The 22067-nt window shown below is 53.6% G+C and overlaps 1 protein-coding gene across 1 annotated transcript in view; it reads right to left on the bottom strand.

Moving 5' to 3' along the window:
• Nucleotides 1-22067, bottom strand: part of GALNS (galactosamine (N-acetyl)-6-sulfatase) — a 31642-nt gene that overhangs the window by 9278 nt on the left and 297 nt on the right. The window contains exons 2-11 of the mRNA XM_066349358.1: nucleotides 15185-15308; nucleotides 14351-14425; nucleotides 13416-13518; nucleotides 11476-11619; nucleotides 9872-9938; nucleotides 9659-9786; nucleotides 9157-9296; nucleotides 5274-5377; nucleotides 1837-1973; nucleotides 1045-1147 (exon numbers count right to left, since the gene is read on the bottom strand). Of these exons, the coding sequence (XP_066205455.1) occupies nucleotides 1045-1147; nucleotides 1837-1973; nucleotides 5274-5377; nucleotides 9157-9296; nucleotides 9659-9786; nucleotides 9872-9938; nucleotides 11476-11619; nucleotides 13416-13518; nucleotides 14351-14425; nucleotides 15185-15308 (1125 nt within the window). The remainder of the gene's footprint in view (nucleotides 1-1044; nucleotides 1148-1836; nucleotides 1974-5273; nucleotides 5378-9156; nucleotides 9297-9658; nucleotides 9787-9871; nucleotides 9939-11475; nucleotides 11620-13415; nucleotides 13519-14350; nucleotides 14426-15184; nucleotides 15309-22067) is intronic.

Raw genomic sequence — 22067 nt, 5'->3', positions numbered from 1 at the left:
GCTGGGGAGACAAGGGTGCAGGCCAGGGGACATGGCTCTGCCCACTGCTCACTGAAAGTTCTGGCAGAGGCCAGGTTGGGGGTTGCTGTCATAGCCTGAGAGGCCCACAGGACGCTCAGGAGCTCAGAGGGCAGAAGAGAAGAAAAGGATTGCTTGGTCCAGGTGAGCCTGCCCAGTGGCAACTTGTGCTTCCAACAGGCCACAGGGAGGAAGCACACACTGTCCTTGGCCTTGCCCAAGTACCTGCGTCTGCACGAGGCACCCGGTCTGGGCACTGTGCAGGTGGCCCTGGTCTGTGCCACCCACCCAGCCTAGGACCAGCCCCAGGATCCACTAAATCTGCAATCTGCATCCCAAGTGGTGCAGGGTGTTCTAGTACTTTGATTTTTCATTAACTTAAATTACTTTTCTTCCCAATTAAGGCACATTAGTAGGCTTTTCTTGTGCTAAAGACCTCTAGATGCTGGGGGTGGAGGGTGCGTAGGAGGAAGCAGCAGAGGGAGACTCAGGGGGAGGGAAGGGCAGGCAGGACAGGCAGCAGAGAGAAGGTGCCCTGAGGGGCAGCAGGAATCTGCAATGTGCTGTGCAGTCTGGGGCCCAGCATGCCAGCAGCGTTTCACCCACAGGCCTTGGGACAGACACTGTGATGGAAACAGTGTGACAGCCCCTCAGAGGGGCCACAGAGCACCTGACCAGGCCTTAGAGGGGGACAAGAGGGAGGGGCTCAGGGGAAGGCACCCTAGGTTCCACTGGGCCCTGAGCTGTCTGGCCTGGATCTGGGACGGAGCCTGCCCCGAGGCCTCCTTTCCCGGGCTCTGGGTGGCCTGAGAGAGGGTGAGGTGTCCAGGATCCTAAGGCGCTGTCCTTGTAGCTACATCATGGTGCCACAAATCCCTCTTACCACAGATAAACACACGAGGTGGGTAGCATGAGGCCAGGTGGCTGTCATCTCTCCCCAGAACCCTCCTGCTGGCTTTCTCTGCCCAGGTGCGTCCTCAGGACAGGGTATGGGGGATGCAAAGTCCACAGCCTCGAGCCCCTTACCTGTCTGAACTCCTCCCAGGAATTGGTCCAGGTCCAGAAGTGGGCTTTGTACTGGCCAAAGGTGACTGCCATCAGTGTGTTGCCACGGTAATAGAATATCGGCCTGTTTGGGAAAAGGGGAAGGGTCAGGTGACAGGAGAGGCTTGTGGGCACGATCGGGGCTGAGGTTTTACAGAAATGACCGTGCTGAAATCACACGGGCACAAGTTGCCGAGGTCTCTGAGGCCGCAGGGCGTGCCGACGGCTGCCTGCGCCCTTGGCTTTGGGAGGCCAGGCACAGAATGGAGCAGTAGCAGATGGCTGCCAGAGGCTCAGGTCCCACCGAGGGGCAGATAGCTCACGGAGCCCGCAGGCTTTGGCACCTCCCCTCCCCTCCCCCACAGTAAACAGGCTCCTGTGCCAGGTTTCAAGAGAGGAAAAATAAGCAATGTTGAAAACAAACAAACAAAACAAAAAATGAACACAAGCCCGTCTAATCCCTGCCGTAAACCCAAAATGGGTAGCTGGTCCGAAGCTGAAGAGAAACTGACTTGGACACAAAGCATTCTGGTGCAATGATGGAAGGTAGGACACCACCCAGAGGTTTGGGGCTGTGGGTGACTCCCACAGGGGACGTTCCCCCCTTGTTTCCTTGGTCAAGGCATAAATGATGGGCCCCATAAGAAGGATGCATTTCATGGCAGAAGGCCCCAGAGGTCTTGCCTCCCTCTGCCCCAAGCCAGTACCAGCTCTATCATGTGGTCATTTGGTGCTGGACGGCTGGGCCCGGGTGAGTACCTGGCTAGAACAAACCTGTCTATCAGCTGGCCCTGCAGCATGGCAGGGAGAAGGTCCAGGCCATCAATCACCCTGTCGCTGGGTGGCTCCAGGCCAGCAAGGGACAGGCTGGTGGTGAAGAGGTCCATGATGCTGCCCAGCTGGTGGCTCACCTGAAATGGACACAGGTGAACACTTGCTCAGGATGCCCTGAGCTGACCAGACGGTGGCCAGGGGCCAGGACCCTGGGTGTGTGTTCTGCTGCTGTCCAGCCGGGTCTACAAGAGGCATGTACTTGCACATTCACACACACACACACACAGCCGTTCTCCTAACCATGTGTCCGCACACGAGAACACAATACATGTGTTTGCACATGCCCAGCCCCATATACCTCACTTTGCCTGATCCCTGTCTCAGCTGATCCCAGGCTCGCTTAGAACCCCTCACATCCATGAGTGTTTGGCTGAGTGTGGCCACCACAGAATTCTCCACCTCGTTCTGAGAAGGAGGGATGAGTACCCTCATTGGGAGTGTGGCCTCCGAGAGACCAGGTGCTTAGTGGGGATCCAACTGGCGGCCTGACCCCACAGCAGGCAGGGCTCTGTACCATGCCAAGTGCTGAGCCCTTGTGCCTGCCCGTAATAGGCACCAGACAGAAGGGAGAAGATGCAGCCTCCCCAGGGAGCCACCAGCAGGGTCCCACCTCAGGAGGCCTCCCGTCTCTGAGCCCAACTGTCATGTCATTTTAATAATTACATTGTGAATTCCCAATTCAGGTCCAAGTGCAGGGAGAAAAAACCCCCCCTGTGGCCCAGAGCAGCATGGAGAGCAAGAGGGAGGGCAGGCGGGACAGGAAGGGAGAGCAGTCTGGGGAAGGGGTGCGGACTGGCCTGCCCTTTCCCAGAGGCTGTTTCCTCCAAATGTAACGGTCCAATTCCACAGAGCCAGTAGGAGGTGACCCTCTGGAGAGACCTAAGGAGCAGACCACTCCTGGCAAGGGCTGCCCACTGGGGCCAGCGGCACGGCTTTCCCACATGGCTCTGCCTTCTCCAGAGCTCACCCAGTCTTTTCACCCCTGGGCCCTGGGGGCAGGAGCTGGGTCCGTGGGGAGGACTCCGGAGAGCCTGTTGGCAGGTTTGGCAAGGCAGGTGCTCCCTCGTTCCCGCTGTCCACTGAGACCTCAACCACTGCCAAACTTAGTGCTTCCCACACCCAGGGCACCCTTGCCTCCATCCCTCCACACAAGGAGAAACTGTAGAAGCCGAGCACACACGTCATGGCCACTTGTGTCATCTGTTCTGTAGCCAGGGGTGGGGGAGGTGTGAAGGTCAATGTTTGGTTCAAAAATTCTGTGAAGCAGAGAGGAGGAGAAACATTCCAACAGCTCCCCTCCCTTCTATTTTTTTTTTTTTTTTTAAGGACAAAAAAAGAAAAGAAAAGAAAGAAATCCAAGATACTTTAACCCTCTGGAAAAATAAATAAGGAGGAGAGATTGCAGTGCAGGGTGGGGATGGTGTGGGAAGGAGCGGATATCTGAAGTCCTCATATCAGCACAGAACAGCTGGGCGCGCGCATGGAAGATGCTCTTTTTGAAAAATAGACACTCTCAACGTGCACATAATGCCTTTAAGAAAATGCAATTTGTCTGCCGCGGGCCCATGGCAGGAAGTCACTGAGGCTGTTATCAGCACTTTCAAGACTTAACTCTGAATCAAAGGCTACAATTAATAAAGTCACCCCGCCAGGCGTGAAGGGGAGAGCTAAATATTTGAAACTGGTTGGACAAATGGCAGGGTGTTTTTAAATAAAATCCTCTCATAGTTATCACAGGGTGCAGGCCTGATAGCTCCGTCTAATTCAATTTCAGTGTGTGCCATGAAATGCGGTGGAGAGAAGGCAGCTGAGCGGCTCTGCGATGTTCCTCCTCCTCCTTCTCCAGGGAGCAGGGCCAGGGGGGCCAAGAGCCAGGCCGGCAAGGGGCAGAGGGTCCCAAAGGCTGGAGCTTCCCACAGGCAGAGTGGGTAGGAAAAGGGGTCCTAGGAGAGAGAGGCAGTGGGGGCAGGTGTGAGGGGGGTGGGCCTCCACACCCCACATCTGGGATTCTAACCCCAGCTCTGCCACCTGCCAGCTGGGAGGCCCTGACAAAAGACTGCCTCTCACTGGGCTTCAGCTGTCAACGAGTAGAATGGGGTGATGACGATGATGACCGGGTCCTGGGTTCTCCCCACTGACACGGCTCTTGCCCTCAGATCTAGAGCTCAGGAGTGGAAGAACTGGCTGGGCTCTGGACAAAGCCGCAGATCTGGACCCTGTGAATATTTTTCCATACACAGAAAGGGAATCAGGTTGTCAATCAGCTGACCTTAAAACAGGATCTGATCCTGGATCCCCGGGCGGGCCCAGGGTAATCACAGGCTCCTAACACTGGGAGAGGGGCCGGAGGGCCAGTCAGGGTGATGGGGTGACATGTGAACAGCCCTTCCCAGGCCGGATGATGGAGAGAGACAACTAGGGACTAGAAGCCAGAAAAGACAAGGAGACGGATTCTCTCCTGGAGCATCCGGGAGGAATCGGCCTTGTGACACCTGATTTTAGCCCCGAGACAGTGCTGGATGTCCAAGCTCCACACCGTGCGAGAACAAGTGAGTGTTGTTCCAGCCCTCAGCGTGGTGACTGCTGCAGTGGCCACAGGGCTCAGAGGCCCCGAGGTGCTGCTCTGAGGGCTGAGCTGACACCAGCACTGCGAACAGTATTCTCTGGAGAAGCTCATTAGAAAGAAAAAAAAGACCAACTGTGACAGTGACTCACATGCCTACAAACACTCGTCTCGACACTGTAGGGTGTCTCAATTAAGATGCCCGGTTAGAGAAGACCCCGCATTCTTAGCTGGGGAGGAGAACACAGTGAGGGCTCTGAGGAGCAGGACACACACCTCATCCAGCAAGAGGACTGGGCCACCCATACTGCGGTGTGCAGCCATGTACACAGATACCAACCAAATGGTCAAGCGGCTGCTGTCTCTGGGAGTGTGTCCACAGAACAGTGGATTTAGGAAAAAAATAGTTCTATGGCCAAATAACATTTTAAAAGCTCAGCTTGCTCTATGTTCCTTCCAGAGGTTCATTATACTCATTAGCACACTAAAGGCTCTGACAAGTCCCGTGGGAAAGAAACTGGTTCCACTCAATGGTACTCAGCACTACCGCATTAATCATGGATGCCTCCTCCCACCATGACAACTACTAATACCCCACACCATGTCCAGGGAGGCCCATTCTAGTGCTCACCTCATGCACCCTTCACTTACCAACTGCCTCCCTCAGGAGGGGCTCTGTTTGGAGGAGAGAAATGTGACCGTGGTGTTTCCTAGGCAAGGAATGGTGAGTGGAGGAAGCAGGCCCACAGAGGGGCCTAGTCTCCACACCCCAGGATGACCATAGGCCTGACCACGTGGCCATCCTCTGACTCACCTGGCCTGCAGGGATGCGCCCGGGCCACCACGCAATCGCAGGCTCCCTCATCCCACCTTCAAATGTGGTCTGCTTCCCGCACAGAAAGGGGCCATTACTGCCTCCTGGGGAGGGAGAGTTGTTGCCCATCAGCTATCTCTACGCTGAGTCCCCAGGGCAACACACGTCCTGCTGGGCACTTGCTTGCATCTAGACCTGGCCCAGCCATTCAAAGGGGGCACTGCTGATATACCGAGGCACCAAGACCACCATGGAGGCAGAAAGCCAGCCATGAGGTCAGGACACCTCGAGATGGCTCTGACCCAGGCGCCCATCCTAGGTACTCTGGTTGTAACATCATGCCCCATTTTTTTGTCCTATAACGAAGAGTGACTACTCAGAAACAGAGAACACGACCACTCTTATTAGCACAAGATGCAGATGCTCTCCAAGCAGAGCCACAGAGCATATCCCAACAGCAGGTCACTGGGACTCCCTGTCACTTTTTTGGTACAACCTTTCTTAAACATTAGCGTCTATGAGTGTCCATGTGTGTTTGGGGCTGGGTATTCAGGTTAAAATGCATCCGTCCCAACTCTGGCCGGATAGCTCGGTGGGCTGGAGCATCACCCCGGAGTACGGAGGTTGCTGGTGTGATTCCCCAGTCAGGGCACACGCAGGAGCAGCTTGATGTTCTTGTCTCTCTCTCCCTGCCTAGCTCAAAAAAAGAAAAAAAATGCATCTGTCCCTGGGCCCCAGGTGGGTGTCCCACTGGGCACAGGATGCAGATTCATTTCTGACAAGCCCTGCTGTGAGCAGGTGGTCTCTAAACCATACTTGGGGAAGTGTCAGAGGGCAGGGCTGATTGAATGTCCTGCTGGCTCCCAGAACACAGAAGACGATTCCTAGGGACAAACAGGGTGCCTGCTGCTGTGGCATGAAGTGCCCAGGGCTCACCACAGGCCCCCTGAGGAATGGAGACAACAGAGCAGGGGTTTCCCATCAAGAAGTTCCAAAGCTGTCCCCCTGCACTGGGCCCTGAGTGCCACCTCCACGCGTCAACACCACAGGTTTCGAGGGAAGAGCACTGATGATGTGTAGGGACAGCACGGGAGCACAGACTCTGAGTCACGAGAGTGAATGCAGGGGCAGTGAGGACACGAGGTGCACTAGGCTGAGGCCTGGCTCCTCCTGGGAAGGTCAGGGCTCAGGGCTGAGGAGAGACCATTTCCTCTCTCCTATTTTCCAGGCTCGGTGGGGGGTGCACAGATTTTTACCTCACTGTCATTTGTACCTTAGAGATGCACACAGATGTTTCTGTCCATAGGAACTATTCCATAATGTAGAATCGGAGACTAGGGTGACAAAACCCAAGCCTGGGCTGGGAGGCTGGTGGTCTGACCAGGCTGGGCTGTCAGGGGAGGGCTCTCCTGAATATCTCATTCAGGGCCCAGCAGCAACATCAACATTCAGCTGGTTCTGGGCCTCTGCTGGGAGCTGGGGGATCCCCTTCTCTGGGATCATCAGAGGAAGCCTCCCTGGAAGTGGGGCTGAGCTACACAGCACCCTTGGGGTCCTGGACCAGCCAGGCCTGGGCTCTGAACCTTCTTTGCTTAAGGCAGCTGTGCTGTTTCTGCCACTTGAGATCTCAAAGCCCTCAAAGTCCCCCGACCACAGGGTCCCCCACTGCCTCCTCAGGCAGGCCTGCCCCCTTGGGTTTCCTGCTGTCTGTGGCCTTCTTTCCAGAGCTGTCTGAGTGACTCAGGGTGCTCCTGAGGCCCAAGCGTTTTTAAAGAAGAGTGGGATGAAAAGATATGTGACCAGCCTGACCAGGCGGTGGCGCAGTGGGTAGAGCATCGAACTGGGATGCGGAGGACCCAGGTTCGAGACCTTGAGGTCGCCAGCTTGAGCACAGGCTCATCTGGTTTGAGCAAAGCTCACCAGCTTGGACCCAAGGTTGCTGGCTTGAACAAGGGGTTACTCGGTCTGCTGAAGGGCCACGGTCAAGGCTCATATGAGAAAGCAATCAATGAACAACTAAGGTGTCACAATGAAAAACTGATGCTCGATGCTTCTCATCTCTCTCTGTTCTTGTCTGTCTGTCCCTATCTATCCCTCTCTCTGTCTCTGTAAAAAAAAAAAAAAAAGGTATGTGACCACTAGGTTGAAATTCTTACAGGGTAACAAAACACCAGGGTGTGTGCAGCCACCTTACTCCACAAGCTGGAAATCAGAGCCTATTGAAGGAACCGGGGGTCCTGGCCATCAGGAGGCCTGCAGGTCCAGCTCGAGTACAGAGACACAGAGTAGTCTGGGGGACTTGGGGCCCCCTCACAGCACCAGGGACTCTGGGTGCCCCCCACAGCCGGCACTACAATGATGGGGTCCAGTCCCTTCCTTCCTGGAGACACCTCATGAAGCCTTGGTGAGGGAGCTTTTGCAGGACAAGGGGGCCTGTGCTTGGCTGCCAGGGAGGCTAGGAGGTATGTCTCCTACACTTTAGCTCCTGAGGAAGATGGCCACTACCACCACCATGAAGGGAGGCTCCCTAAAACTCTGAAAAAGGTGCAAACGTATCTAAGTTTAGAATAAGAACGCTGATAGAGAACACCAGAGCTTTAGGAGGGAAAGCCTGGAAGTGACCTCATTGAACCCCTAGACATGCAGGAGGCTAGGCGACCTGCTCCCGCGGCCAGTCGGGACAGAGCAGGAGGCCAGGCGACCTGCTCCCGCGGCCAGTCGGGACAGAGCAGGAGGCCAGGCGACCTGCTCCCGCGGCCAGTCGGGACAGAGCAGGAGGCCAGGCGACCTGCTCCCGCGGCCAGTCGGGACAGAGCAGGAGGCCAGGCGACCTGCTCCCGCGGCCAGTCGGGACAGAGCAGGAGGCCAGGCGACCTGCTCCCGCGGCCAGTCGGGACAGAGCAGGAGGCCAGGCGACCTGCTCCCGCGGCCAGTCGGGACAGAGCAGGAGGCCAGGCGACCTGCTCCCGCGGGCAGTCGGGACAGAGCAGGAGGCCAGGCGACCTGCTCCCGCGGCCAGTCGGGACAGAGCAGGAGGCCAGGCGACCTGCTCCCGCGGCCAGTCGGGACAGAGCAGGAGGCCAGGCGACCTGCTCCCGTGGCCAGTCGGGACAGAGCAGGAGGCCAGGCGACCTGCTCCCGCGGCCAGTCGGGACACAGCAGGAGGCCAGGCGACCTGCTCCCGCGGCCAGTCGGGACAGAGCAGGAGGCCAGGCGACCTGCTCCCGCGGCCAGTCGGGACAGAGCAGGAGGCCAGGCGACCTGCTCCCGCGGCCAGTCGGGACAGAGCAGGAGGCCAGGCGACCTGCTCCCGCGGCCAGTCGGGACAGAGCAGGAGGCCAGGCGACCTGCTCCCGTGGCCAGTCAGGACAGAGCCAGCGCAGGATGAAGGGCCTGGCCTCAGGCTCTGTCTCCCCCACTGAGCTCTCTCTCCCGACCAGGCACCTCCAGGGGAGCCAGAGACAACAATCAATTCAGAAGAGGGGCATCGGGCAGTCACTGACTGTTTCACATACTAACACACCCTTCCCGGGCCTGGAAAGGCCAAGGTGCTCTCGCCTTTCGTGGGAGGAGAGTGTCACAGAGCGTGGGTGTTATGGGCAGCCCCACCAGTCTCGTGTGTGACCAGGCCCAAGCCAGCCCCACAGGGCAGCTCTCAGGTCTCTTCGGATCTGCTCCTATGAATGGGGCACCAGGAGAAGAGTGGGCACTCCCTTACTGGATGGGTTCCTGGGGGGAGAGTATCACCCCCATGATTGAAACCCCCCAGGCTGAGCCCCCTTCATACTCTGCCCCGGGAGTGGCTGAGGGACCCTGAAGGAGTCCCAGGGGCCAGTGTTTCTGACTGCAGCCTTGTTTGGGGACATGACAAGGGAATACCTGCCTTGCTTGGGAGCAGAAATGAGGGCAGCCCCATTGTCTGATGTGAAGAAAACAAATGTGTTCTCCATGATCTTCAGGTCCCAGAGAAGGTTCAGGATTTTCCCCACGCTGTCATCAATTTCCCGGACAGCGTCTCCGTACCTATGGGAAAGATGGAACAATTACCAGGTGGCCAAGGGCATCGGTGTGATCCAAGAGCAGTTACAGGATAACTTCAGGGATAGAAAGTGAAATGGACTGGATAATTCACAGCAGAGATGGAGGAGAGTCCAAGTTCTCAGGGCTAACCCAGGCCAGTGCTGACCACACCACTGCAGTGCCCTCCCACACCAACCCTGGGCTCATGCGCAGCTTCAGAGGCGCGAACGCTTCAGTCTTTTTCCACACTTGAGAATTAAAAACACAATGGTATTGAGTGCCCTGTCCCTGGACATAATCAAGCACAACTGAACCCCTCTCCCCAAGTGGGCGGGGAGGCCTATGTCTCTACCACCAGGACTCACCGCCCTCGCTGACTGGTACCCAAGAAAGGCTGAGAAGCATAAACAGGTGCGTGTGTGGCATCAATGGCCCAGTAGAGAAAGAAGGGGTGCTGAGCTGCCTGCTGCCTCTTAATGAACTCCATGGCTTCCTGAGGAGAAGAACACACCATCTGCCTCTCCCCGAAGGCTAACCCTTCCCCGCCGCAGGGTCTGCCCACCCAAGGCTTCCATTACCTGTAAGTAGATCTGGGTCAGGTTGGCTTCTCCAGTTTTTAGATTAATTGGAAATTCTTCATAAAATCTAAATGAACACATTCAGAGAGAAATATTTCAGATAAAGAAAGCCTTTTCTTCATGATTTCATAGGCAAAGTCACGAGCCTCATTTAAAAGAATGATGGAGCGCTGGCCGGATAGCTCGACTGGCTGGAGTGTTGGCCCAAAGCGTGGAGGCTGCAGGTTCGATTCCCTGGTCAGGGCACATACAGGAGCAGCTCGATGTTCCTATCTTTCTCTCTCTCCCTGCCTCTTTCTCAAAAAAAAAAAAAAAAAAAAAAAAAGATGGAGCTTGACCGGAGGTCACCAGCTTCAGCATGGGCTCATCCAGCTTGAGCGCAGTGTTGCCGGCCTGAGTGTGGGGTCACCCTTGTGACCCCATGGTCACTGGCTTGAGCACCCTGCCCCCCACCCCCCACTTAAGGCACATATGAAAAGCAATCAACGTACAATCAAAAGTGATGCAACTACAAGTTGATGCTTCTTATCTCTCTCCCTTTTTCTCCCTTTCTGTCTCTCTCTTGCAAAAAAATATAATAAATAAATAAACAAACATGGAAATGTTCAATTTATGAACAAATGAAATTGGAAACTCACACTCCTCCTCAGGTCATGGTTTCCTGAAGGACAACCTGGGACTGAGACTGGGCACCATGGTCACCATGGTCACCATTTGGGAGAAGGATGGGAGGCAACAGGTAAGGACAGAGAGGATAGCGAGAGAAAGGAAGGCAAGAGGCGCATTCCAGTCCCTCAGGGCTGAGGCGACGGAAGTGTTCTGCAATGTGATGGCCGCATGAGGCTGTGGATTTGCTAGAAAACACTGAACTGTGGACTTTAAATGGGTGAACTGTCTTGTGTGTGAATTCTTTTTAAAGTTATTAAAAATGGCAATAAGTTGGCCCAGCTCTTCTTTGTCCACTGATACATAATGAAGTCCAACCAAAAATTTATAATAAAAAATGAAGAAAGAAAAAAAAATGAAGAAAGAAAGATTAAGACAAACAAAACTCAAGAGAGACCAGGGTCCCACCTGGTGTGGCCATGCTGCAGGCACCCCGCTGCCAGGATGTGGGCAGGACCAGGGTGATCCTGGGGCCACCCACCCTTTAGAGCTCTTGGCAGGCTTGTAAGTAGGGTTCTTCCCATCATATACACTGTGATGATGCTGATTTCCTCAACATCTAGCGCGCAGCTGCCATGCCAACTTGGTATGGCAAACAGCCTCTGAAGCTGGAGCCCAGGACCGGCCAATGGGCTGCATGAACCCAGCCTGGAAACCATGTGAATGGCTACTGCATGAATACTCCTTATTCTGGAGAGCACCTGTGGCTCTCATCATATTTTCTAAAAAGGTGAGAGATACCCGAGGGCTCAAGAGATCCCGTAGGCCAGCCCTATAAGGTTCCGGGCATGACATCAGCAGCCAAAGCAGAGCCCAACACACTGGGACAACAGAGCTGGTGGGCAGTTGCATCCAGAAACTCCATCTAACTCCTAAGAAGCCCCAGCGGGCAAGGGCTGGGTTCAGCATCAAAGGGCGAGAAAGGAAGGAACCCTTACCTGCCGACCATCTCCCAGTCCTGGTACACAGGGATGTTGGGCCTTGCCTTGTTGTCATAAGGTCCAAAGTGACAGTTGGGGGATCCAAACCACTCATCAAATCCATGCTTCAGGGGGTGGAACTGAGGCCTGTGGCCCAGATGCCTAGAAACAGGACCCCAGGATACTTTAGGGAGTCCTCTCAGCAGAAACAGGGCATTTCAGGCAAGTAGAAAGGAAGTGAGGTTAATGAAAGGTCTCAGGAATTCAGAACAGAGCTCCTTTCCACCTCCTGCTCTGAAGAGAATGGCTGAGGCCAATGGGCGCTGCTCACTGCTCATTCCCTGCCATGTCCTGTCCCGGGGCTCCCTGAGCCTGTCCTCGCTCTGGCCACAGCTGCCCTGACCCTGGCTCATCCACCAGCATTGCACCCACCTCCCCAAGTTCACCTGGGGCTGCTTCTCCAGGTCCTGCACAACTCCTTCTTCTGTATCTATGTTCACCTTGGTCCTCACAGAACGACACTCCCATTTCAGCACTGGTTGCCCCAGTCAATGAAAAGAACGGGAGGCCACTGGACCCAAGACAGAGCTGCCAGGCAGGCACACAGTTACAGTTATCAGGGGCTCTTCCTTCTGCCAGTGCAGCCCTGACACGGCTCTGGCAGGCTACATGGCCGGCCTCTGCCACCATCTCCCTGGGCCTTCCCGGCAATGCTCTGCATCATGGAGGCAACCAGGCCCCCTCAGCCCAACGTGCCCCACCAGCTCTGCTCTGCAGTCACTACCTCCTCTGAGCGTGTCGGCTTGGGAGGCAACTCATGACTTGTCTCAGGAGGGAGAAAGCATTCATTAGGTAGCCTCTAACTCACCAGGATTTTCTGACAATTCCTCTTTCAGGATCTCCCATCCCTATGACTGTCAATATCCAAAGAGCAGCCATTCCCAATGGGCACAGACAAGGCATTCATCCTTGAGAAAGCAGTGCTGGGGAGTGCCAGAGGGGTTAAGGGCCAAGGGTCCATAGTGTGTTGAAGGAGAGACAATTAGGGATAGAAAACCATGGAAGGCTTCCTGTAGGAAGTAGGCTTACTGTTCTCTAAAGGCCCCAACACCCAGAAAAGGAAAGAGGACATCTGACCCTTATACCAACCCACTACGCATCCTCAGGGAATAAGAGACAGAAACTGCTTAACATATTTAAAACAGCATAATAGCATGCATAGTAATATGAATTTCTATAACCGTGATCATTTGATCCCAATGACTCCACACTGCATGACTATATAACTAACTATTCTCTAACTCCTAGTTGCTTTTTTATTTTTTTATTGTTTCCCAATGTTTTTTAATCTAGAATTTTTTTAATATTATAAAATACTTTTGAACAACATAGGAACACCTCTGTAACCACATGAGTCTCAACATGGCTTCTTCTGTATATCCTTAGTTATAGGACTTCTGTTTAGCTAGACTTCAGAGTTCTCGATGATGGCTGCTCTGTAGCTTAGCTGTAGTTTGAGGTGGTTGTGAGAGCAGGTGGCACAACATTTACCACTCTGCCGTCCTGACCACTGGCTGCTTCTTCATTTCACCACCAGACAGAGCCCTTGTGCATGCTGACAAAGTGGGCCATCCATGACAGCACTGTGTGTGTAATAATGTGGCTCCTTTGGTGACAGTGCAGCAGCAGGCAACACCAGGAGAACGGAGAGAACGGGCAGGTGGCTGGGATGTGCAGTATTTGTGAATGATGGGCAACACCACATCAGTCAACACCCCAGCCTAGAGACGGGAAGTCCCAGTGGTATGACCATCCCAGCTTTTAAAGTAATGTTTCAGACATCTAAACGGACTTGAAATTCAAAGACCCTACTTCCCACCCAAGAGGTTTCACCATTTGAAAATGTTTAGCAATGACCCTGTGTGGACGCGCCCAGCCAGGCAAGGGTCAGGACTCACCACTTGCCCACGATCTTGCTGACGTAGCCGGCCCCCTTCAGCAGCTCGGGCAGGAGGAGCTCAGTGTCCGGGATGCCACCCACAATCTCCTGCGGTGTATAGGCTGGAAGAGCACCGCAGCACGTGAGCCACTCACACGCACGGAGCAGGCTGTGCTGCAGAAGGTAATGGGTCTGAACACTGGCCCTTCGGAGTCAATGGGAAAAGCCCCGGTGAGGCGCTGGCACTGCCACCTGGTACTTCTGGGGTCCTCTAGGCACCTCCTGATAGTCAGCACAGCACTGGGTATGGATGGACAGGGAAGACTGTGCCACCCACCCTACAGGAACTGGGACTCTCAGGCGGAGCCCCAGGCTCCTGACCCCTTTGGTGGCTTGCCCAGGGGTCTCCAGAGCTTGCCATCTGACACCATGAGGGTCCCACTCACCTCAGGCTCCCCTGTGCTTTCCATACTACGTTTCTCCAGGGGCTGTCCCCTGCTAACCTCACAGTGCCTGGCTTCCTCGGGTCTCTTTGTGGTCATACAGCATGCCTGCCCCAATGGGCAGCAGCTCCTTGAGGGGTGGTGTGCCCAACTCACCAGGCTCTGCCTGGCAGCCCTGGGACAGGACATGGCAGGAAGGAGCAGTGAGCAGCGCCCACTGGCCTCAGCCATCCTCCTCAAAGCAGGAAGTGGGAAGGAGCTCTGGCCTGGATACCTGAGACCTTGCATTAACCTCCCTTCTTTTTTACTTGCTGAAAATGCACTGTTTCTGATGAAAGTGCTGCAATTTGTTTTAAATGGCATGTTATAAACCAAACAAAGCCCTTAACCTTAGGTAGAGTGCTGTCCTGAAGAAGCAAGGTCACATGTGAAAATAGGTGACAGATGCCCCTCCCTCACCCTTCTAGTCCTCAGCCCCCCAGACTGTTGGCCCAGCCCAGGGCACACGCACCATTCCTCGCCTGCCCATTGGTGGTGTAGAAGCCATTGCGGATGGGCAGACGTCCGGTGAGCAGGGCCGCCCTCGCTGCATGGAGATGAAGAACAGAAACAAAATGAGAATGTGTCATATGTCAGGCCTGTGGCCTGCTCTGCGGAGCTAAGTCCCTGCCAGCCTCCCAGGCCCAGTGGGCAGACTGTCCCTGTACTGACTGGCTCAGAGGTGAGTCACCAGAGAGCACTGGCTAGGCCCTGCAGCTCAGTGATGTCCAGCCACCCAATCACTCTACCCGCCTCCCAGGACACCAAGATGCGGGGTCCACCGGCCCCAAATGAGCCCTCCCACCCAGCATTTCTTCTCTTCCTCAAGATCAGCATTTATGTAAAAGCCCTTCAGCAGCAGGGATTCTCCAGTGGGGGGGTAGGAATAGGCTGCCCCACGCCTGCAACCCTGACTGACCCCCTCCCCACGGTGGAGAGCCACTTCCCAGTTAGGTGCTTCTGAGTAAGCCACAGCACTCAGCCCCTGGAAACTGGCGCCACCACATGCAGTGACTTTGGCCTCAAAGATCCTTACAGGGGACAAGTCCTCAGTGGCCTAAAGTCCTGTGCCCCACATAGCCTGGAGCCCAGGATCCAATGTGCAAGGGAGCCAACAGAAAGGCCGCACATGCGTGCCCCATCTCTTGGCTCTCAGAGGAAATGTGGTGAAACTGCCACCTTGTCAAGGCTTCCTGTTCCTCATGCCCCCGTAATTGGCCCAATGCCAGCTCCCTATGCCCTCTCTCCCCTGTTGTGCCCACTTCCCCTGCCTAGTCCCTGTGCCTGTGGGCCAGCCCTGACTTACATGGTGAGCACAAGGGGTTAGCTGTGTAGAAGTTTGGGAAAAGCATGCCCTCAGCAGCCATCCGGTCCAAATTCGGGGTCTCTCTGGAAGGCTCTCCATATACTCCCAGGTCACCCCACCCCATCTGCAGGAAAAAGCATGAAGAGGTGGACTGAACCTTCCTCTATCTTTGGGGCCTGTGCCCAATCCAACACCTGGCTTGGGCACAGGGAACATGGGCAGTAGCTGACCTTTGGGGCTCACCTCCACCCTGACCTCAACATGGAGAAGCTGTCATATGTCGTTGTGTAGACTGAGATTTAACATCAAGTAGAAGGCTCCCCACAAAGCTAAGTGAAGTGTGGCTATGGGACCCGGCTGTGCCACTACTGGAAGACATACCACACAGAACTACACGTACGTCCACAGCAGTGTGGCTCACGATGGCCCAAGGGGATCATCACCCCGGTGTCCATCAAAGGAGCACCAAATAACACAATGTGGTCTATCTATATGGCACTGGGTTGAAGAGTGGCCCCCAAAATTTATGTCAACTTAGAACCTGTGAATGTAACCTTATTTGGAAGAGATGTAATTAGCTAAGAGGAGGTCATACTGGAGTACAGTGGGCCCTAAGTACAATGACTGGTGTCCTTATAAGAGGAGGGGAGGCACAGACATACAGGGCAGACAATGGAGGCAGAGATTGGAGTAATGCATTTACAAGCCAAGGAGGAGAGGCAGGAAGGATCCTCCCTCTGAATCTCAGGAGAAAACAGCTCCGTCAATACTTTGACTTCAGACTCTGGCCTCCAGAGCTGGGAAAGAAAATATTTCTGTTGTTTTAGGGCACCAAATTTGTATTAGTTTATTATGCCTCAGGAAATGAATACACACAGTATGGAATATTACAACAGCCTGGGTGAACTGCGACAAGGTCCCTCCACGCTGGGTCTCCTTAGATGTCCCCTCAGCATGAGCCCCCAGGGTGTCACTTTCACAGTGGCTAACTGTCGTCCCCTCTTCCCCTGGACAAGGGGTAGGAGGTGGAAAGAGCTCCAGCTGTGGAACAGTGCCAGCAAACCAAGGACACGCCAGCCTCCAGCTGCATGCTGCAGCCCACTCGGGGTCGGGCCTTCCCTCCCGGAGCGACACATTAGTCCCTCCTGATAAGGTGTCTGAGCACCAAACCTGGAGTGACCATCTGACCCAGGGATTCCACTCCTGAGTGTCTCTGCAACAGAGTCCACAATGTATGTCTACACGAGAATGTATGATCATGTCCACAGCAGCACTCCTCCCAGTGGCCAAAAGGTACAGTCAAGCAAGTGCCAGCTGATGAGGGATGAACACAGCGTGTCCATCCGAACACTGGAATACTACTCAGCCATGAAAAGGAGTGAGTAACATGTAAACATGCTACAACATGGATGAACCTTAAAAACATGAAGCTTTGTGAGAGAAGCCAGCAAAGGACAAATATTGTATGATTCTATTTATATAGACTGTCCAGAACAGGCAAATCAGAGACAGGAAGTAGATTGACAGTTGCCAAGAGCTGAGGGAGAATAGGCAGTGACTGCCAGTGGGGGTGAGACTTCTTTCTGGGTGATGAGAATGATCTGAAGTTGACTGGTGATGACTGCATAATGCTGGAACTAGCTTAGAAATCACTGAATTGTACACTTTGACTGGGTGAGCTGCACGTACTGTGAATGATCTCAACAGAGCAGTTATTAAAGTGCAGGCACCTGGTGTTCTGCTGAGACCTGGTAAGACTCTGGTGGTTCCCCATCTCTCCAGGGGCTGCTTAAAGCTCTTCTCACTCATGGGCTCTGCTGAGTCAGCCAACAAGAAATTTCAGGCCTGTATGACAGGACACGGTTGGAACTCAGAGAAAAGTGCTCACTTAAGACTGGACACAGCAGTGTGCTGACCTGGAAAACTCCGAAGACAATAGGTTGCTTCTGCAGATCTTTCGCAGAGTTGGGCCCCATGAGCTCATGGAGTGATCTGGCAACTCTGGGTCATACCAGGTGGCTGTGCACGCAGATTTGCCTGGGACAGTCCCAGTTAGGCCTGTTGTCTGACTGTAATTGTTAATGCCCCTTCTTTGCATGATAGGTTAGACAGCCACCCTCCCCATAAGGGTGAGTCCAGCAGTGTGACACTGCCTCTGGTGAGCTCCGGCCTCCACGCCTCTCCCAGCACTGCCTTCTCCCGTTGCTCCCTTCTCCTAGCTCTAGGCTGGTTGGGACACACGGGGGTCTGAGAGCCTACTCAGGGCCTTTGTCTTTGGACTGTGTTATCTGCTCTCTAAGGCCCTTATGGCCATAGAGTCCTGGTTTGGGCCCTTTTTCAGCTTTGGCTTTCTTTGGAGATGGTTTATTTGGAAGTCATTGAAATGGGTTTTCCATTTGGTAACATAGGAGCTGAAATAAAACACGTGCCTGAAGAGAAGTGCGGCCGACAGAACACGGGCAGGTGGGGTGCTCTCGGGCAGAGAAGGGACGTGCTTGAGTCCACCGACGCCCCGTAGAAAGTCTGCATGTCCAGGGGCAGAGCCTATGGGCCTAAGATGGGGGCTGGGTGGGGGCAGGAAAGCATCCTCTCTAGCACCTGCTGACTTAGCAGGAGCCCCAGCACAGGCTGCAGTGGCACAGTTTGTAGTTATTATACAATACATTTTAAAATAAAATATGTATTTCCGATGGCTTTAGGCGACCCCTGTGTTTTGGTCGTTCGACCCCCGCCGGGGTCGTGACCCACAGGTTGAGAACCGCTGCTCTAGACAGAGCAAGTCCCGGGTCAGAGGAAGAAAGAGAGGCAGAGGGGCTGGTCACATTGTACCCATTGCCTGGTACCCCAAAAGTTCCACCAGCGTCCCAGGAGGAAGGCAGAGATACTCAATATAAATCATGTTTGCATAGACAATGTAGCCCTTCTTATTGGGGAAGGGGGGGAACTTTCCAAATCTCAAGACCCAGATGCCAGCCAAGGGCAACGTGCCTATAGGTAGGCCTTTCTGAGGCCGGCAATCACTGGCCCACTGTGTTAACTCGTGTCTGCTCATTATTCTATTATTACTCATTATTCTATTATTACTCATAGCTACAAAAATAGGAGTATTAACATCCATTTGCAGTTATTAGGGAATAAGTGAAATTACCTCACATGCAGTGCTTAGTATCTTTTCCCCTCTCCTACATGACCACCCATGTTCACAGGGAACGTAAGCCAGCCGGGCCCCAGGACTTACAGCCCTCCTCCTGCCCTCAACCTTCCCTTCACTTACAATCTCCAGACTCTGGAGCATGCAAGCATCACTCATTGCTGGTACGAAGGACTGTTATAAAGACATGCATACATTGGAGGATGTCCCAGGGCCCACTGACTGGCTCTGGAGGCACAGGTTGGGGGCACTTGCTTGATGAGCCCACAGTGGTCACATTGGAGCTGGCCTCCGTGCAGCTTGACTTTAAACTTTCTCAGTAGTCAGAGCAGTTTTTTCTTTTTTTAAATCAATTTAGCAAGAGAGGAAGAGATAGAGACAGGAACATAGATCTGTTCCTGTATGTGCCCTGACTGGGGCTTGAACCAGTAACCTCTGTGCTTTGGGACAATGCTCTAACCAACTGAGCTATCTAGCCAGGGCCAGAATAGTCCTTAGTACTATTTTACAAATAAGGGACCCAGCTGCAAAGAATGCTAGGCCCTTGGGAGCAGGAGTGGTCTTGGGCCCAGTTGGGCTGGGATGCCCCCGAGGAAGCTCTGTCCCCACCGACCCTGCCTCATTAGCCTTGGAGAACAGAGCTGAAGAAATGATTCTCACCGCCTTCCAAACTCATTCAACTCATGTCTACTGGGGCTTGTCTGGGTCTGAGGACACAATGGGGACTAAGGAGGCAGGTGTTATTCCTACTCTCTTCAGGTACTACCCTCGATGAAAGGGTCTACACACCTACCTTACACCTAACCCATCCTGCTCCCTGACTGGCTCTCTGGGGGCAGATGGTGGCAGGGCATTGGCCAGAGACCCCAGCTGCACAGGCCAACGGGTCCCTCCCTAGCCAGTGAGGCTGGCTCAGGGGGATGGACTGAGCCCTCAGGGCAGTGCACCCTCCCAATGGGCCTGCTGACCATAGGGCAGGTGAGGACACAAGGGGCTTCTGGGTCCTGCTGCCTGCAGTCACAGCTGCCCCAGCCTGTCTAGTCAGGAGAGCTGGGTTTCCCATTTTGCTTAAGTCACTTTGCATGTGTTTTCTGTTATTTGCCACCAGAAAGTTCTGACTTATCCATGTTTGCTGACAGGGACAAAGATCTTCCTGACTTTTTTGGTTTCAACTGCCAGAGAACCCCAAAGCTACAAGAAGGAACCTGTACCAGAGAGGCCCAGCACTGGGGGTCCTGGCCACTGTTCCATTTCCTGCTACCCCATGTGGGGCACCCAACCAGGGAGGCTCCGTATATCAGCCCCCCTCAAGTAAAAATACTCCCGGTGCTGGTCATACTCCACCGCTGAAAACCCCCAGGGCCTAAAACAACACTTCCAACAGAAATACACAGGAACCACCTGTGTTGTACTTTCTAGTAGCCCCCTGAAAAAGGCAAAAAGAAACAAATGAATGAGACTAATTCATTTTATTTAACTCAATATGAACATAGCTCGTTTTATTACACTTTGCTTTATTGTGCTTTACAGGTGTTTTGGGATTTTTTCTTTTTTTTAAACAAACTGAAGGCAAGACTCTCCACCAGCAAAATGATCACCACTCGCTTTTATTGTGATACTCGCTTTACTGCAATACTTGCTCTACTGCGGTGGTCTGGAACCACATCTGCAAAGTCTCTGAAGTATAAGTGTATATCCAAAATATTATCATTCAACAAACCAATAAACTGGAGGGCACATGACTTGCTTCACATACCCACTGCCACCCTGGAGAGGGGGAAGGGGCAGGAACCTGAAAGACAGAGCACTCAGCTAGAATCTCACCATCCAAAAGAGACTGAATGAGCCTTGACAGGGACTCCAACTTGGAGAAGACTGAATATTGAAATGACAAGTAAGCATTTCCAAGACTAACATGTTGTTCATTAGGAAGCAGTCTCCCTACTGGCCATCAGGATGGGACCAACGGAGGGGCTGCAGAGCCTGCTTTAGAAGCAGTCATCATATGAATGAGTTTATGAGACTAAAAAGAAGCATGTCCAGTGTTATCTCTGGGTGGTGGAATTATGGATGGGTTTCTATATCTTTTCAGGCTCATCTGAATGTTGTTAATTTTTCATAATAAAAATCATTACGTAATAAAAATTATTGAGATTAAAAAGAACCATTTTCTTGTACTGAGTCTTCAAAATCTGAGTGTATTTAAAATTCCAACCAGCTAGGACTGTCCAACGGCCACAGGAGGCTCCTGGTCTTGGTTCAAAGGCTCCTGTGAGTCTTAGCTGGCTTTTTGGGGAACTCTGAGCTATATTTACTCACAACACTCTGACACCAAATGTAGGGTATTTCCACACCAGCCACTTCCCCAGCTCGCCAGCACCAGCTGGGAGTCCAACAATTCAGTTCAGTTCGGACATTATCTATCTGGAGCTAGCCTCAGACCCCACAGGTCAAGGGCTCAGTCCCATAAGGCAGCCTCCCCTTAAACCACAAGTCCTAGGTCTCCTGAACTTCTGACCAACCTGCTGCAAATTAGAGTTACAAACCCGCTCAGGTTCCATAATTTGCTATAAAACAGCTCAAACAACTCAAGAAAGTGTTGCATTTACTATTACAAGTTCATAATAAAGGATACAACTCAGGAAGAGGTGCAGAGGGTGAGGTTTGGGGGAAGGGGCAAGCCTCCCCACCCCCACCCTCTCCTGCTGCCCTCTCAGCTCCTCCACCTGTCCCAGTTGTTTAGGGTTTGTTTGTTTGTTTGTTTTTCCTCCAGGGAGGTCTCACTACACAGGCACAATTCATTAAATCACTTCTGCTGAGGAACTCAATCTCCAGCCATTCATTCACTCTTCTCTCCCCAGAGGTCAGGGCTGTGCTGAAAGCTTCAACCCTCTAATTATACCGTGGCCTTCTGAGAACCTCATCCTGAAGCTACCTAGGGCCTCAGCCATCTCATTAGTACACCACAGACACCACTATCCCTGCAAGGGTTTTGGGAACTGTCTGCCAGAACACTCTTATCATTCCGTAGGACTTAAATTAACATCACAGCCTGCCCTCTGCCCTGCCTCAGGGGAGACAAGGCCCAAAGAGCTTCAGGAACCTCTCCAGGCTCTGGGGAGTAGTATCCGCCCAAGGAGGTTTGCCTGAATTCCCCACTTGACCCCCCGAAGCCTCAGGCTGATTCAGAATTTCCCCTTCACTCCCGGCTTCCTCGGGAAAGGAGCACAGGGTACAAAGTTGCAAACGGGAAAGTGAACAACTCAGCTCCCGGACAGGAATCCTGCTATTTTCCTACTCTCCAAAGGGCTGGCCCACAAGTGTGACCGGGGCCATTCTTCCTGCTTCAGTTAAAGACCCGAATTTTCAGTAGAATTCTGAATAGGGCCAGAGCAGACTGCCCAGGTGGACAGGGGCAGCCCTGGGGCAGGGCAGGTGCGAGGAATCGATTTTCTAGGCAGGCAAGGCCCGGGTCTTGGTCAGCTTTTCACCCCTTCCCTGCAGCCCCCATCCCCCACACGCACAGGGTGGGAGGGCAGGAGTGAGTAGGGGCTTCTACCGAGCTGATGGCTGCTCTTCCAGCCTTCCAGAGCAGTAGGAGTAAGAAAGTCAACAATGCATGAAGGACTGTCTCCCAGGCTGGACACACCTCGCTTCAGCTTCATCCGCCTGTGAAGCTGCAGCCCGCAGGGCCAGGCGCTACCCAACTCCCGCTGACCACCCCTCGGCGCT

Source organism: Saccopteryx leptura, chromosome 9, assembly GCF_036850995.1.
Source record: "Saccopteryx leptura isolate mSacLep1 chromosome 9, mSacLep1_pri_phased_curated, whole genome shotgun sequence".
In the NCBI taxonomy this organism is placed as follows: domain Eukaryota; kingdom Metazoa; phylum Chordata; class Mammalia; order Chiroptera; family Emballonuridae; genus Saccopteryx; species Saccopteryx leptura.
Note: the sequence above shows the minus strand (reverse complement) of the source record. Positions and strands in the feature narration are given on the sequence as shown.